The sequence below is a fragment of the Carassius carassius genome, chromosome 19, assembly GCF_963082965.1.
Source record: "Carassius carassius chromosome 19, fCarCar2.1, whole genome shotgun sequence".
NCBI classification, from domain to species: domain Eukaryota; kingdom Metazoa; phylum Chordata; class Actinopteri; order Cypriniformes; family Cyprinidae; genus Carassius; species Carassius carassius.
In genome coordinates this window covers 23,154,439-23,173,219 of record NC_081773.1, presented here as the reverse complement: position 1 = coordinate 23,173,219, position 18,781 = coordinate 23,154,439, and the positions used below count along the sequence as shown (strand labels likewise).

General features: G+C 36.7%; 1 protein-coding gene and 1 long non-coding RNA gene across 2 annotated transcripts; one reads left to right on the top strand and one right to left on the bottom strand.

Moving 5' to 3' along the window:
- The first annotated feature begins 692 nt into the window (after positions 1–692).
- Positions 693–4,102, top strand: LOC132094778 (uncharacterized). The gene is made up of 3 exons (XR_009422394.1): positions 693–713; positions 1,085–1,150; positions 3,967–4,102. It is a non-coding gene; the product is annotated as an uncharacterized LOC132094778 (long non-coding RNA).
- LOC132094776 (vesicle-trafficking protein SEC22a-like) lies at positions 3,914–11,798 on the bottom strand. The gene is made up of 7 exons (XM_059499420.1): positions 11,629–11,798; positions 10,960–11,164; positions 7,455–7,618; positions 6,161–6,340; positions 5,855–5,973; positions 5,458–5,523; positions 3,914–4,595 (listed from the first exon to the last, which is right to left on the bottom strand). The coding sequence occupies exons 2-7, from the start codon at positions 11,139–11,141 to the stop codon at positions 4,395–4,397; spliced, it is 912 nt and encodes a 303-aa protein (XP_059355403.1). The 5' UTR covers positions 11,142–11,164; positions 11,629–11,798; the 3' UTR covers positions 3,914–4,394.
- Positions 11,799–18,781: the final 6,983 nt, after the last annotated feature.

Genomic DNA, 18,781 nt, shown 5'->3' with positions numbered 1-18,781 from the left:
GTAATTATTTAATCACGAATCAATTTGTTCAACGAGAAAATGTGGCTGTGTCTACAGTGTTATAGATGATGGCTACACAGCATAATTATATTTTTTGTATAATATTTTAAAGGTATAATTATTGTAAATTACTGTCCCTGGATGTCCCTTGCTATAACAGCAACTCCGGGATGAGTTTCAAAGAACCTATCAATCCAAAATCATGCCAAATCACGTACGAAGAACGGGCCCCTGTTCTAGCTTCTCAAAACTTGGACCCATCTGGGCTTCCACAGTCTTTATTCTACTCAAGAAAATTACTTTAAAATAAAATCTCTAGTTGAATGTTTTTGTATTTAGTGTCATCATGGCACTTTTATCGTCTTTTAATGTTAGATGACGCAGTTGCCATATGAAAAAAATAAAAGTGAAGTGTGTATTTTCTGCGGCACTAAATGGGATTTTGGACACTCCCCTTACGCTATTGGTCAGATGATAATCTAGCCCCGCCCCAAATTCACGCCATTGGTTGAGCCAATGCGGGATTTTTAAACAGTAAAGTTTTAACGGCGCAGCTGAGACAGTTTTACTTTCATCGTGGGATTTAGTTTATGAATGTCTTAAAAGTAGGTATCTTTCCATATTTAACTGCGAGGAGAAATTTACACACTTCAGTTTTAATTCACTTCTTGTGTTTGTTATCCAAACGAAAGCACCGAGATAAGAGATGTCAAGTAACGTTAAATACCACATTTTATGTCCTGCTGAGTTCTGGCATTTACTATTCCTGTGGAGCTTCATCTTGGGTTGTCTTTGGTTATCTGCCACCTCAAAACTCAATGCTGTTTTATACACCCAAATAAGATATTATAATATTAAACTCACTCTGAAATTATGTAGTTATGATTATAGGATTTGGCATTTAATTTTGGTTTTGTATATGCTTTTGGTAATACCATAAGAAGTACGTTACTCTCTTCTTTGTGGAAATTCATTTTCCGTCGTTATTACTATATTTACATATCGAATTAGGATTGGTCGTCTTTCGTAAATTCAGTATTTTCATACTGAATTGTGATTGATCTTTTCCGTATTTATATTTCAGATGATTGCGAACATCTGGACATCAAGACGATTGTTGCAAAGGTAAAGTGCTGCCTTTCAAATACAGGTATTCCTTCAGTTTATGCACATCTATTTTATGGCATTTTGACATTGCTGTGTTTTGGTTTTGACATATATCTATTGCATTAAATATCCAGAAGGTGGCAGGAGTGCGCCGTCATTAATCCTTGCCTCCAATGTTTCCATGTTTCTGTACAAAATCTTTTACCGCTCTCGTTGTACTGACAGGTTAATTATTGTATGCTAATTTAAACATTTGTCTCTTTAATTTTTTGTTCGATTATTCAAACTTTTAAACTGAGCTGTTTCGAGGCCGGTCATAAACAGAATGTGTCCAGAAATAGATCTAAGAACAGAAACCCCACGAAGTGGCTGTTTGGTCACTCAGGCATGTTATAATTCACATAATTTCAGTACACTTCCCCCTCTGGCAAACCTGACCTTTTTTATCTTAAAAAATGTGCCCATGAAATACCCTCGGCTTGACTGCACTTGAATTTAGTCTCTGCATGCGTCCGATCCGGTCAGTTTGACTGAACAAAGCTGTTTTATAAAGCATGAAAGAAAGGCCATTGTGCTGGGCGTGAGAATGGCATTTCATTGACATTAAAAACAGTCTAATGGCCAAGTGGTTTGGGTTTGATCCAGCAGTCAAAAGGTTAGAAAGACCTGAGGCGAAGCACAATATCATAAAAATCAAACACTCAAATCATTTCTCACCCTGATAATGCAGTTCTGGAAGCAAGCCTTGAACCACAAAGGAGGAAAATTACATGATTTTTTTTTTGTCCATTTTTTCCCCCTCCGTGATCTTCAATTTATTTGATTTTCTCTAGTTTTTATTTTCAAATGCATCAACTCTAACTATACCTAAAAAAAAAATTCTGAAAAAAAAAAAACTAATTGACTCAAATGTACTTTTAACTTGTGTTTTTCCCTTCATTTACCCCCTTACTTTGTGGTTCAAGGCTTCCATTCACCGTAGTGTGCTATGCAACTATAAAATTAGATCAGCAGTGAACATAAGCTGGAAAAAATAACATCAATTTCACAGACGTCAGAAATGTACAGACTTTTCCCCCCTCACAAGTACAAATAAGCCTAAATGGGCTGTAATTTTAGCATACACAAAAGCATTCACTGGATCACCTGGAACATTACTTTAATTTGTCACGCTTCTAAAAGCCAAATGACTTCTTCTAATAACCACAATCATCATCATCATCATCACTGCAGCTCTAAGGATTTGAGAATAGCAACAAGTTTATAAATTGGGCGAGCCTCTTAACACATTTGACTTCAGTGACTTAGAAGCACATATTCAAACATGTAGACTGTATGACAGAGAAACTAGTGACACAACACTTTAAAACACTGGTGTAGAAAGAAATTTCACTTTGAGGATGCATGGAAGTTTCACAATTAATTACAAAGAAACAAGTAACTCATTGAACTAAACATGAACTTTTTTAAGTAGTAAGACTAAAGAAGTATTTTCTTGTAAAACATACTGCAGTAATATTTATTCACAACTTTGTGTGTATCCCCCCCACTCTGGTTGCTAATATTTTATAAATGCGTAAAGTGCAAAAAGAAAAAAAGGAAAGCTCACAATCATGCAAATCAGGGTTTATAACTGATTATTTCAAGCAGGGCCTTTCGTCTGAGTACAAACAAACTGGCAAGGCAATGCACTACTGCTGGAGAGAGAGCATTGAGATACACTGCAATACAAAGATGCAGATGCCATCTTTGATCACTGACTCTTAGGGAAAAAAGAAATGCACGTACATCGTCTGAGGAATTATAGAACCCCTTGACCCTTAATCTGTCAATCATCCATTCAACCTGTCATTTGCACAATGAAAACAAAGCAGGTGAACAGAAACAGAATAAAACAGAACTCATTTATACCACTCAACAGTCACTGAACAGACCCGTTGACAAAAGACAGCAAACAATGAGAGAGTAAAAAACAGAGTCTGTCTATTAGTGTGATTCCATTTCTCTTAGCCAACCATATTCATTTTCAGGAAGCACACCTGCAGGCAGCATAGACACGATTGATAAATAACACATCTGATTATGCTTTCAGAGCACAGACGTCTGACTAATGACCACAAACACAGTGACACTCAAATTAGGCATCTATGAAAACATATGACAAAATAAAATCACCAAAGTCTGCTTTTGCAGAAATGAGTAAAAATCCAGCAAGGTCAAAACATTTTTTTTAAAGGCAGCTATAAAAAGTCTTGCATATGAATTGGCTTTAACAATCAAAATAGAGAAAGCGTCATACAATGCATCAAAAAATTCTAAAATGACATCTTAAAGGACAAGTTCACCCAAGAATGAAAAGTTTTAAAGAATCTTTTCTTTATTCAGTAGAACACGAAAGGAAATGTTTTGAGGACTGTATAAGCTGTGATTTACTGTAATAAAATATGAATAATTACAACGGTCAAGCAAGAGTTTTTAAACTCTTCACTAAACTAGTGAATAATAACTTACATTTGTATTGGTTTCTTACACGCAGTTAAAGTGCAGCAAAAGTATTTTTCAATTAATTTAGTTCATTTTTGAAAAAAAAATAAAAAATGTAATTTAAGAGTAACCAAACCAATCAGTTATACAGTGAATTGAATCATTACAAACTTTAATTTGTAGCAAAAAACTATTTGAAAATAAGACAAAAAGACAAATGAAGCATTGCAAATTACAAAAAAATTTTTGATTTTGATTTGGTATTGAAAATGTTTTGCTATAAAAAATATGCATCTGTGTGTAAATAATTATTTATTTGCTATTTTGATGCTTTTTTCAGAATTTGTTATTATTTATTTTTTTTATCCTCGACAGACCCTGTTCACCATCCATGTTCAAGCCATTGTTCAAGATATGATGTAAGAATTTTCATTTCTGGATGAGCTGTCCCTTTAAGCCCTGATGTCAATTAAACAAAAAAATACTCCTCCCTATTGTGAAATATATTAACTGTGCATATCTGATTCATCTGTTAATGCTTCCTTCAATATTTCATGCTTGAATCTAATACTGTGCGCTTATGAATTATGTGTTATGATCCTTTTGCGTCAACAAGAACACCAGTTTCTCATCTGTGACCTCGACTGGATGTGAAACAGCAGAGAGTGTTTCTTGAACAATATCAAACGATTTAGTAAAACCTGCTTTACAATCCATAGTTCTTTGGTCCTTCGATGTGGTTGGAACAGGCTTGGGTTGCCATGTTGGGCTACATTACGTAGTCTTAAAAGTGTTCAAGGGGGTCAAACGTTGTAGTCAGGTGATTTGCCCTGCGGTTGTCTCAGGTGGATCTGCAGAGTGATGAATGCTCCCACCGTCACGTGAAAAAGGATCTGCCACATGTTACGCAGTTCATACAGATACATGTTACATAGGCAGATCATAGCAAAGGCCAGGAATGACTTGATGTTCCTCCAAATTGAGAAGTAGGCAAACAAGTAACACTATATATACAAACAGAAACAGGAGGAAAACGTTTTTAAGCAGGAAGAAGCAAGTTCAGTACAAGGTTTGTTTTAAGAATAGATCTAAAAGAATGTAGTACGGTTTATGCCCTACTATTCAAATGTTTGGGGTTGGTATCTTTTTTTTTTTTTAAGAAATATCTTAAACTCACAAAAGGCTACATTTATTTGATGAAAAATAAATTATAAACAGTAATATTGTGAAAAATGATTACAATTTAAAGTAAGTGTTTTTTTTATTTTAAAACATTTTAAAATGTAATTTATTCCTGTGAAGCAAAGCTGTTTTTTTCAGCATCCATTACTCTAGTCTTCAGTATCACATGATCCTTAAGAAATCATTCTAATATGCTAATCTGGTTCAAGAACATTTCTCATTATTAATGTTGAAAAAAGTGATTTACTTTTACACATGCATCCTTACTGTATAAAAAGTATTTGTTTCTTTCAAAAAAAAAAAAAAAAATCTTTACTTGCCCCACACATTTGAACAGTACTGTCTATTCTGAAAACAAGTTTTAATATATTAATATCAATTTTCAAATAAATGTTATAAGGATGTTGACATATTAACACTGGGAAAGAAGACAAAAATACAGATTCTGGAAATATTTTTTTGTGTGCAGAACCCACCACTAATAAAAAAGTATCTACAATACTAGCTGCTTTTGTTTAAAGCTAGTAAAACTCAATGTTTCTCAAACTGTCCAGATTCCGCTTTTACACGACTGTGAGGAAAAGTGTGATATATTAGCATTGGTTGGTCAGACAGAGACAGAGAGCAGAGGAAATGAAGCCTGGCAGGTCGACAGTAACTCACGGTCAGATTGCAGTCACTTACCTGATACAAACAGGCCACGGTTCCGAGGAAAAAAGCAACTACGTAATTAAAGTCTTCATCCTCGTTCTGCAGATGAAGCAGAAAAAGAGGCAAGATGGTGCTGTGTTAAAGAGTGAACAAATTACAACAGGAAGCAATGTGCTAACACAAGAGGATGAATTACTAGAGCCAGGACTCAAGTGCTCACTTATCAGTGCAATATACAAAGCCAAGCAAAACTGTTCTGTTTATGGAAGAAGAAAATCACATTACACCTAAGTGCAAAGTCTGACAAATTATTCAAGAGTACGGTTACTATCCAATGTTTAGTAATGTTTAGTCCAACGTTTTAATCAATAAAAGAAACAAAGCCCAAAATAAAGTGGCAGCATTACTATTAGTGCATGATTTAAGTTACCTGCAATACACTTTCTATTGCGTGGACTCCCCGCAGCAAATTAAGAGCGACGCACAGGACACTTAGGACGCAGGCGACGAGACCAGACAGGGTGATGGCCTCCAACATTTGATTAGGAGCTGCAGGAATAAATCAAGCACAGAATCTGTGTCAAAATAACTAGATTTCAAGATTTGCAGAAAGAAACCCACGGTGCAAATCTCTCTGGCTGTTCTGATCACGTATGTGCTTATGGTCTTTCAAAATGTTCTGCTTCTTGAAAACAAAAGGCAAGTTTACATGCTGTGTTCACAGTGTGTTCCCTACCTATGCCTTTATATTTAGACTGCTTGTGTTGTGAGAAGCCGTTGATTGTTCCAATGTCTTCCGCGGACAGCTGATAAGGAGGTCGGAGCTTGAACTCAGTCTGCATGTCGGCCAGATTAATCTTGGTGGAGAGGGAACGTGGGCTGTTGTAACGTTGCTTGGTTTTCCGAATGAAGTTATCTGTCAAAACCATAGAAACAGCTTAGAAGATGAAAGCTTCACATCATGCTCTATATGTTACAAATGGCCTCAGTGCATTTCAATTCACATTAAATGGATGGTCTTTTGGCTGCGTTTATTTTTTAATTCAACGGCCCGTCATCAATTATTCCTTACTTAAATAAATCTCAAAGATTCCGAGCCAAAACGGACTGACTCAATTTGAATGGTTACACATAAGATGCAACTCCATTGATGTTTACTCAAATATGCAAATAATGCTCTTCAGAGATTCAGCTAATGCTTAAGGTTGGCGAAACTGCCCATGTTAAACTAATTTAAGCAGAACTAATTATTACAGATATTTTTCAGTGCTGAATAAAATGAACTGAATTAAATGAGATGATAAAAAACAAGATAATAATGGCAAGAAAATTTATTTCTATTAAGTTGTCCTTATTCTTATTGGAAAATGAACTCCAAGTTATTACTGAGCTGCAAGTTATTACTACTTTCAGTGATGTCCATCTCTAAATGAATCAAGTTGTTCATTAGGCATCAAGTAGTTGTTTGAGTTTAAATTTTGAGTAATAACGATATTCCGATACAAATGAAACCTGTATAGAAATAAAGTATACACTACTGTTTGAAAGGGGTAAGCAATTTGTTTTATTAATATAGAACTATGATTTTTTTTTTTTTTTAAAGTGATTGTAAAAACATTTGTTTTTTTTGTGTGTTTTTAATTTTTTATTAAATGTTGTTCTTATGAACTTTCTATTCATCAAAGTATCCTAAGAAAATGGATCACCATTTTTACAAAAATATTAAGCAGCACAATAATAAGAAATGTATTTTAAGCACCAAATCATCACATTAGAATGACTTCTGAAGGTCCATGTGACACTGAAGTAATGGCTGCTGAAAATTCAGCTTTGCCACTGCAGGAATAAACTGCATTTTAAAACATTTAAAAGTATAAAACAGATATTTTAAATTGCAATGATATTTCGCAATATAACTGTTTTTACCGTCTTTCTGATTAAATAAAAGCAGCCTTGGTGAACCCAAAACTGTTCTTTTAAAAACATGAATATATCCTACCAACCCCAAACTTTTGAATGGTTAAACTCACCAAACTCAATGAAAGAGAAAGGCCTCAAAGCGCTGTTGATCTTCTTGGTGTCATACGTGACAATGAACTCTCTCTGAAGCTCGTCCAGGAAGCTGAAGGCCAAAACATTGGGATAGCTTTCTGTGCAAACCATCAAGTACCCGACTCCAAGAGAGCTCGTGAAACTATGGAAAGCGAGACATGTAAGAGTTTACATCATACAACCCGAATTCCGGAAAAGTTGGGACGTTTTTTAAATTTTAATAAAATGAAAACTAAAAGACTTTCAAATCACATGAGCCAATATTTTATTCACAATAGAACATAGATAACGTAGCAAATGTTTAAACTGAGAAAGTTTACAATTTTATGCACAAAATGAGCTCATTTTAATTTTGATTTCTGCTACAGGTCTCAAAATAGTTGGGACGGGGCATGTTTACCATGGTGTAGCATCTCCTTTTCTTTTCAAAACAGTTTGAAGACGTCTGGGCATTGAGGATATGAGTTGCTGGAGTTTTGCTGTTGGAATTTGGTCCCATTCTTGCCTTATATAGATTTCCAGCTGCTGAAGAGTTCGTGGTCGTCTTTGACGTATTTTTCGTTTAATGATGCGCCAAATGTTCTCTATAGGTGAAAGATCTGGACTGCAGGCAGGCCAGGTTAGCACCCGGACTCTTCTACGACGAAGCCATGCTGTTGTTATAGCTGCAGTATGTGGTTTTGCATTGTCCTGCTGAAATAAACAAGGCCTTCCCTGAAATAGACGTTGTTTGGAGGGAAGCATATGTTGCTCTAAAACCTTTATATACCTTTCAGCATTCACAGAGCCTTCCAAAACATGCAAGCTGCCCATACCGTATGCACTTATGCACCCCCATACCATCAGAGATGCTGGCTTTTGAACTGAACGCTGATAACATGCTGGAAGGTCTCCCTCCTCTTTAGCCCGGAGGACACGGCGTCCATGATTTCCAACAAGAATGTCAAATTTGGACTCGTCTGACCATAAAACACTATTCCACTTTGAAATAGTCCATTTTAAATGAGCCTTGGCCCACAGGACACGACGGCGCTTCTGGACCATGTTCACATATGGCTTCCTTTTTGCATGATAGAGCTTTAGTTGGCATCTGCTGATGGCGCGGCGGATTGTGTTTACCGACAGTGGTTTCTGAAAGTATTCCTGGGCCCATTTAGTAATGTCATTGACACAATCATGCCAATGAGTGATGCAGTGTCGTCTGAGAGCCCGAACACCACGGGCATCCAATAAAGGTCTCCGGCCTTGTCCCTTACGCACAGAGATTTCTCCAGTTTCTCTGAATCTTTTGATGATGTTATGCACTGTAGATGATGAGATTTGCAAAGCCTTTGCAATTTGACGTTGAGGAACATTGTTTTTAAAGTTTTCCACAATTTTTTTACGCAGTCTTTCACAGATTGGAGAGCCTCTGCCCATCTTTACTTCTGAGAGACTCTGCTTCTCTAAGACAAAGCTTTTATAGCTAATCATGTTACAGACCTGATATCAATTAACTTAATTAATCACTAGATGTTCTCCCAGCTGAATCTTTTCAAAACTGCCTGCTTTTTTTAGCCATTTGTTGCCCCCGTGCCAACTTTTTTGAGACCTGTAGCAGGCATTAAATTTTAAATGAGCTAATTAAGTGGATAAAAGTGTAAAATTTCTCAGTTTAAACATTTGCTACGTTATCTATGTTCTATTGTGAATAAAATATTGGCTCATGTGATTTGAAATTCCTTTAGTTTTCATTTTATTAAAATTTAAAAAACGTCCCAACTTTTCCGGAATTCGGGTTGTACTTGTAGAGTCAATCTGCCACAAATAGGGTGGGAAAGGTCTTTCACTGAACATGCAAGTCCATTTCAAAGACTTCCAACAACCATTGTGATTAAAATCAGCCTGTACACCTGTTCTGGATCTGTATGTTCACAGAGCTCTCTTAGTTTTCCCTTTGAGGACAGTTTAGTGACTCGCCTCAGGAAAGAAACTTTGTCAGTGTGTCTCTTAACGTTAACGTCTGTTTGGAGAGATGAAACAGTCCACTCCAGAGCCTGCGTGTGAAGTTAGCAGTGATGAATTGCAGCCACGCTATGAAATGGTCACCCCTGGGTCCCTCAGTGTAATGCATCTGAATTAGACCTTGCTGATGGGGAACTTTAAATTTTACATCAGAACAGTTGGCAGTCAGAGCGGTCCACCCTACTGTGTCATTTGTTTTTGCTGAGATGTTTTAATTAAAGGAATGATCACAATCTGTCATCATTTAGTCATTCTAAAGTCGTTCCAATTCTGTTTCACAGAACACAAAATCAGATATTCGGAAGAATGTTACAGCTACCACTAGTGCATATACAATGACCATCACCCGTCAAGCTCCAAAACCGATTAATTAGTGGATTTAGGGAAGGCCCCATTCATTAGGGAAGTCGTGGCCTAATGGTTAGAGAGTCGGACTCCCAATCGAAAGGTTGTGAGTTCGAGTCCCGGGCCGGCAGGAATTGTGGGTGGGGGGAGTGCATGTACAGTTCTCTCTCCACCTTCAATACCACGACTTAGGTGCCCTTGAGCAAGGCATCGAACCCCCAACTGCTCCCCGGGCGCCGCAGCATAAATGGCTGCCCACTGCTCCGGGTGTGTGCTCACAGTGTGTGTGTGTGTTCACTGCTCTGTGTGTGTGCATTTCGGATGGGTTAAATGCAGAGCACAAATTCTGAGTATGGGTCACCATACTTGGCTGAATGTCACTTCACTTTCACTTTCACTTTTTTCACTTTCACTTATATGGTATGCTTTTATTATATGAAAAAATAATCATAAGGGTAAGAAAAATGATGACAGAATGTACATTTTTCTTTATGTGCAAATTTATCAAAATGCTTTCACTCCAAAATGAATTGTATACATGCACAATCGTTTACCTGTTTAACATATAATTAGTTCCGATTGACGGTTATTAGAAAACTAACAAAGTGTTTGCTACAATCATAGTTTTCTAAGGTGAAAAGTAAACTATACTGGAAACTTGTGTAACACTGAGATTTTAGGCAGAAATACGTACACATGTCTGAGTTAGATAATTAAAACAAGTTTCTAAGGGGGGTTGCAAAAAACATGGTTCAAAATGTATTATTTGGTTGATTAGCTCAGTAAATGTTTCAAATAAAAATGACATTCTACTTTGCAAGGAACATGCATATAGAAGTGTCATATAAAGAAAAAAAAACCTTTAAGTATAAATGCATTTCCAGTGTAATACACTGCAAACACATTTTGTTTAACACTTAATAATATTTAAGATCTTTGTTATCGTCCTCATCCACAAACAAAAGTGTGCTGGAAGCAGATGGAAAGAATGCAGAAATTGTGTATTTTAATTGCTGTCATGGAGTTTATGCTCCTGTAGAACTGTGTAATTGTGTGACAGCGAGATGCTATGCTGAACCAAGTAATATAGTGTAAAAGAAAAAAAAGGCACTTTCAGTTTAATTGATAACTCACTTGATGTTATAAAGGCCAGATCTGAGTGAGCAGCGATCAGGAAACTGGCTGAGTTTTTTGGACAGACCCTTGAGATGTTTCTTAGTCTCCTGAAATCCTTTATCCTGTTCATAGTCTGTGGAGGCTGAGAGTGGTAGACCGTCCCTCACTCTCACCACAGATGCAAACAGCACCAGAGACATCTTACAGGCAGCTCAGTGGACACCTGAAACAATGAGAGAGAGAGAGAGAGAGGAAATCATCCTTCAGTGCATACATTACTTCATTTCCGTCCCACTCTCAGCGTTTTCTGATAACAAAGTAGAATATTATATACAAAAGTAGAAACTAAATTAATAGGAAATAAGAGCGAAAAATAACATCAATTATTTTCATGCAGACTCATGAAATCTGCAGCACACTGTGCTAGGCTAATAACATTAGCTTGTTCGCTGATAGCTTCTCAACAGATCACATCTGCTGATTGCTCTATGCACTACAAAGGCACATATCTAATTTTACAGCTTTATAAGACTTTAACTGAAATAAATAGCTAAAAAAAATACACATTGCAATTATACGCAGTGATTTGGAGTAACGTTAGATGTCACTGCTACCACAGCAAGACTGTATGCGGCATGATATTAAACGACTCTTATTGTATACATTGTCACTGTTAGCTGTACATACCCACTGACATGAGCCGTTTTAAATATATTAAGACATTATAATCCTTTTTAAGTTGCTTTGCTTATATACTATCGTGATCGCTGAGCTCTTCCTGTAGGTCTCATAGCAGATGCTTCTGCTCACGTTCGTTGGATATACAGCATCGGACAGTTTCGTCTATCTTCGTCGTAGTTCGGCTCAAGCTTCGGCTTTGTTCGCCACAAACTCGGCTGTGTGACGTGGCTGGTGAACATCAGTAAACCAGTCAGACTGTAAACCATTTATTTGTCTTGGGAAAATGGATGTGACATTAAAAATCTTCTAAAATAATACGTTTGAAATATACAGCCTGGATTATCTTAATTAATAAATGTGCTTATTTAAGATGTGATTTATAGCCTATGTGTGCAGGTTTGTCACATTTCTGCAGAGGTGGGTAGTAACGAGTTACATTTACTTCGTTACATTTACTTGAGTAATTTTTTGGGGTAACTAATACTTTTCGGAGTATATTTAAAGATGGGTACTTTATACTCTTACTTGAGTAAATTTTTGGGGAAAAATCTGTACTTTTACTTCGTTACATGGGCGACACTCCTCTCGTTACTTTATCTTAATGCAATAAATGTTATAAGTGCTTCAGTTTATTCCAAACGCGCCGTCTACTTTTCTCTGGGCAATGAGCGATGCCCATTCGCGAATGATTCATTCTTTTGAGTCAATTCTGTTCAAAGGCTTGATCAAACCAATTGGCAAACGAGTGAATTGGTTCATGAATCAGTTTGAATGAGTCGTTCAGTTCCCTGCCGCACGCGCTGAGCGTCTGAAGTGGTTCACTCGGAGTTGTAACATTTAAGAACAGAACGAGCGTTGAAAACGTGGCTGGAACTGCACTGAATTGAAAGCAAATCTGCAAAGGCTATTATTTGCTTGCGATGGAGATCCTTATTAGATGAACACCGCGTGTGCTGTCTACTGTTCAACAGGTAATAACTTGGGCTACATTCGATTACAGTACACGATACCACTGTGACATTAGTTTGTTGTACGTGTGTGGCTTATAACAGAGGGGAGTCAAGTTGAATGCAGCTTCCAAAAGACAAAAAATAGCCGATTAAGATTTTATTAATTTTAATACAATCAAACCGGTGCAAGTACGTTCAGCGAGTCATATCATCAGCTACTGAATTCAGATCTGTGATAGCTTACTGGCGCTGAGCCAGAGATAGATGTGTTTTACAGCACTGCGCATTATAACCAATCACACAAGATTCTTTTGAGCTTATTAAAGCATTGGCCAATCAGAGGTGTTCCGATGAGTCATCGCTAAAATGCCGGTGCTTCCTTCACTGGCTCACTGACTAAATACCTCTTTCTGACGAATTCTCTCGTCAGAAACAACAAAGTGCAGATGTGTGTACGAATCTATAATTAATATATTGATTTCACAGTGATTTTCACAGTTTCAGTGATTTTAATGGGAGTTTCTGAGAGTGATTGAACTCTAGACTGTCAGTGAAAATGATCTTTAATAATGTAAATGTTATTTGCTCTCTTTCTGAACAATGAAAGATTAGTAGCAATATTTATATCACATTAACTTTCAATGTTAAATTCACATTTAATATAAAGTCAGTCGTATTAAAAATATGTTATGGCATGACACCTATATCTGTTACTTAAGTACAACCCGAATTCCGGAAAAGTTGGGACGTTTTTTAAATTTTAATAAAATGAAAACTAAAGGAATTTCAAATCACATGAGCCAATATTTTATTCACAATAGAACATAGATAACGTAGCAAATGTTTAAACTGAGAAATTTTACACTTTTATCCACTTAATTAGCTCATTTAAAATTTAATGCCTGCTACAGGTCTCAAAAAAGTTGGCACGGGGGCAACAAATGGCTAAAAAAGCAAGCAGTTTTGAAAAGATTCAGCTGGGAGAACATCTAGTGATTAATTAAGTTAATTGATATCAGGTCTGTAACATGATTAGCTATAAAAGCTTTGTCTTAGAGAAGCAGAGTCTCTCAGAAGTAAAGATGGGCAGAGGCTCTCCAATCTGTGAAAGACTGCGTAAAAAAATTGTGGAAAACTTTAAAAACAATGTTCCTCAACGTCAAATTGCAAAGGCTTTGCAAATCTCATCATCTACAGTGCATAACATCATCAAAAGATTCAGAGAAACTGGAGAAATCTCTGTGCGTAAGGGACAAGGCCGGAGACCTTTATTGGATGCCCGTGATCTTCGGGCTCTCAGACGACACTGCATCACTCATCGGCATGATTGTGTCAATGACATTACTAAATGGGCCCAGGAATACTTTCAGAAACCACTGTCGGTAAACACAATCCGCCGTGCCATCAGCAGATGCCAACTAACGCTCTATCATGCAAAAAGGAAGCCATATGTGAACATGGTCCAGAAGCGCCGTCGTGTCCTGTGGGCCAAGGCTCATTTAAAATGGACTATTTCAAAGTGGAATAGTGTTTTATGGTCAGACGAGTCCAAATTTGACATTCTTGTTGGAAATCACGGACGCCGTGTCCTCCGGGCTAAAGAGGAGGGAGACCTTCCAGCATGTTATCAGCGTTCAGTTCAAAAGCCAGCATCTCTGATGGTATGGGGGTGCATAAGTGCATACGGTATGGGCAGCTTGCATGTTTTGGAAGGCTCTGTGAATGCTGAAAGGTATATAAAGGTTTTAGAGCAACATATGCTTCCCTCCAAACAATGTCTATTTCAGGGAAGGCCTTGTTTATTTCAGCAGGACAATGCAAAACCACATACTGCAGCTATAACAACAGCATGGCTTCGTCGTAGAAGAGTCCTGGTGCTAACCTGGCCTGCCTGCAGTCCAGATCTTTCACCTATAGAGAACATTTGGCGCATCATTAAACGAAAAATACGTCAAAGACGACCACGAACTCTTCAGCAGCTGGAAATCTATATAAGGCAAGAATGGGACCAAATTCCAACAGCAAAACTCCAGCAACTCATAGCCTCAATGCCCAGACGTCTTCAAACTGTTTTGAAAAGAAAAGGAGATGCTACACCATGGTAAACATGCCCCGTCCCAACTATTTTGAGACCTGTAGCAGAAATCAAAATTGAAATGAGCTCATTTTGTGCATAAAATTGTAAACTTTCTCAGTTTAAACATTTGCTATGTTATCTATGTTCTATTGTGAATAAAATATTGGCTCATGTGATTTGAAAGTCTTTTAGTTTTAATTTTATTAAAATTAAAAAAAAAACGTCCCAACTTTTCCGGAATTCGGGTTGTAAACAGACAAGGTTTTATAATAAATTACATAAATTGGAGTAAAGGCTGATGAAATATATACATTTATACACACACACATAACATACATTTTATCTATATATCTAAATAAAAATAGGCTCAGTATAAATGACCCAAAGTAACTAGTAACTAACTACTTAAGTAGATTTTTTATCTGATACTCTTTTACTCTTACTCAAGTAACTATTCAAGACTAGTACTTTTACTTTTACTTGAGTAAATATTTCTAGAAGTACTTTTACTTTTACTTGAGTACAGTTTTTGGGTACTCTACCCATCTCTGCATTTCTGTAGATTGTCCCCTGATTTTTTTCTGTATTTCTACCAAACTACATTTGTTTTATCAGAACATATGTTACACGTTGAGAACATAGCATACTGTGTTTGTCGTTTATATCGGAAAGAGCAAACAAAGGCTATGAAATAGTGATGCAGAGGTGCAAAATATAAGAGTTTCTTGAATAGATCTATTGTGGAGTTATGATGACGACTGTGAATTCATATTTAAGCTATTTGTGTGGGGGTTTAACTTTACTTTTCTAGTTTACAAAATAAAATAATTATAATAAAAACCTTTCTCCAGTCTATTTAATTTACTCATGAATCCCAATTTTAAAAAAAAAGCCTTGTGATGTTTATAGTAATATAAATACATAATTCCATCCAGTCACAAAAAAATAGATGAAATAACATCAGAATATCAGATGGAATAAATCAAATCACAAATGTTGATGTGAATGTTGACACATGGCTATAATGCACATCTACATTTTTCAACCTCTGCTTTGAGTTTAAATATAGCATTCTTATTTTTTACAAAATCAGATTTTTTTGTGTGTGTTTTGTAGTTCTGTCAGTGTCAAACGCATGATCTGATGTGAATCATTCAGATTCATTCATCACTCACACTCAATGTCTTTACAAGGATGAAACCGAGAGATCTTCAGCCTAAAGTGACCTCCTGGAAACATCCACTTCACAGCATGCAGTGTGAGCCATGCATTGAAGATTGATGTTCTGTACATGGACAGCTTGATGAATAGCTGGCAGTCTAAAGCTACGTATTTAGTGCAAGAGTGTCAAGGTGACAAGTGAAGATGTTGTCATTCATGCTGACAGGATGTGGAGTGGTGGAGTGGGCTGAAAATACTGCAGCAACATGGAAGAGTAAAAGATCAACCTCAGTGGGTTGGGTAAAACGGATATAGACGTCACTTTAGGAAACGCTGCCTCCTGCCAAATGCTCATTCATCCCTAAAGCACCCTGTAAATGACTGATCCAGTAGTAATATCAATTTTATGGATGATTAAAAACAACACCAAAATTATTATGCATTTCGAGGGACGCTAACTCGCAGCCTTTGGGTGTCTTTTTTCATGAAACCCAATTAAAGCTCAAAAGTGTCATTTTCTTATTCTGCTTCTGTTTCTGCCAAGAAAACATATGCTTTTTTTTTGCTTTTACTGCCACATCTGTGAAACAGAATGAGTTTATATGGATTTCTTGGCAAGTGGAGCACATCATTTGATTATTGCTTTCTGAGCGAGGCTGGAGAAAAATCTTTATTCCTCCAGTAAAGATAATGGGGTTGTATTTATGCCATTGACTTCTGTTACTGAGAGATTTGTCCCAGTGACTTGTATTATTGAATATTTCCATAGGCTATTCATTTTCCCTCCACAAGCTGAAGGGACTGTGTTGAACTAACTGATAATTTCAGTATGTGAAACAATATGCTCTACAACTGAAATGTAACTGGAGAGACAGTTTACACTGTTGAAAATTAACAAAATAATATATCAGGCTTAGAGTCATAACAATTTAGTAATGGCTAGGATATGAATGTAGCCTACATCTTGTATAGAGGATATGCACTGACGTCACTTTCCCATGGAACACATCCCCTGACTGAGTGGCAAAAGAGCCTGCCACATGAATGGATTTAATAGGGAAATTGTGAAAACGTGAGTTAAAGGCAGCTGGACTCGATATAGTGTTCCTTACAACTTACCAAATATCCAGTGTCCATATGGATATGCAGCCAGGAATCATGTTTCCTGACATTTAAATGTGCCGGGGAAATAAGTAAAGCAATTTTGTCTGTGAAAGCATTTTGTTAAAACAAAATAGGTTGGTCTTGAATCCGGGTGTTCAATTAGATCAATGTTACATATCGTCATATCATCCAGCTTAAAAACTTGTATAGTTTTTGTCAGTGTATATTTAAAAACATCCAGTTATGCAGAATTTAAGATTGTTAATATTTTATTGATTCGTTAACAATATATTATAAAACAATTATAATAATTGCCTTCCAATTGCAGCGATTCATTTGCTTCTGACAAAACGAGTGACTATTTATGAATGAGTCCTGAATGATTCACTCACAGAGGTCAGCTAATTCTCAGCACATAGAGATATCACTTTCAAAGATATCTCTTTCACCTAGATATCACACTATAGAGACTGTGTCTGCTCCCCGAACTAGAAAATACAAAAAACGTCCAAACCAATTTAAGATTAACAATTTAATTGAGGTTCAACAAATAAAACACAGATGCAATACGGATAAACAAATGATAAAGCTTGGCTTATTGAATATCAGATCCCTTTCTACGAAAACACTTTTGGTAAATAATATGATCACTGATCATAATCTAGATGTGCTCTGTTTGACAGAAACCTGGCTAAAACCTGATGATTACATTATTTTAAATGAGTCCACCCCCCAAGATTACTGTTATAAACATGAGCCGTGTCTAAAAGGCAAAGGGAAGGGTGTTGCTTCAATTTATAGCAACGTTTTCATGATTTCTCAGAGGGCAGGCTTCAAGTATAACTCGTTTGAAGTAATGGTGCTTCATATAACATTATCCAGAGAAACAAATGTTAATGATAAATCCCCTGTTATGTTTGTACTGGCTATTGTATACAGGCCACCAGGGCACCATACAGACTTTATTAAAGAGTTTGGTGATTTTACATCCGAGTTAGTTCTGGCTGCAGATAAAGTTTTAATAGTTGGTGATTTTAATATCCATGTTGATAATGAAAAAGGTGCATTATGCAGCCAAGTGATGATATCTCAGATCATTATTTAGTTTTGTGCAAACTTCATATAGCCAAAATTGTAAATTCTACTTCTTGTTACAAGTATGGAAGAACCATCACTTCTACCATAAAAGACTGCTTTTTAAGTTACCTTCCTGATGTATCTGAATTCCTTAGCATATCCAAAACCTCAGAACAACTTGATGATGTAACAGAAACTATGGTCTTTATCTTTTCTAGCATTTTAAATACAGTTGCTCCTTTACGCTTAAGGAAGGTTAAGGAAACCAGTATGACACCAGGGGCGGACTGGTCATCTGGAGCACCGGGACTTTTCCCGGTGGGCCGCTAGCCAATTCGGGCCGGCCCACCCGGTACACAAATATATATATATATTGTGTGTGTATTTGTTCATTCAGAAGTTAGGATACCCAAAAGATGAATTAATTCTTTGTACGCGCATTGTCTGAAATGCTGCTCACAGCGCGTGCTTTGAACGAGTGCGCGCAAGCTTCGAACGCGCGCAAATTGTTTAAAAAAGTTGAATCAGCAAGATTTAGAAACAAGTGAAAACGATCAACTACGATACATTTCACCCCTCCAAGCGAGTGAACAACGCGAATTTTAAATCACTATTCACGATAGCCCGTCGGGAAGAGCAGTGATACATTTTGGAGCCTGACTGCAAAACACAATAGCCCCTGGACGTCGGGCTAGCGATTTTGCGAGCCCTGCACCTCAGATCTATCCAGTTTGTGAACCACTGGTTTCCACAATGTTTTCGTTAAACAAAATAAATGATTATTTTAAAA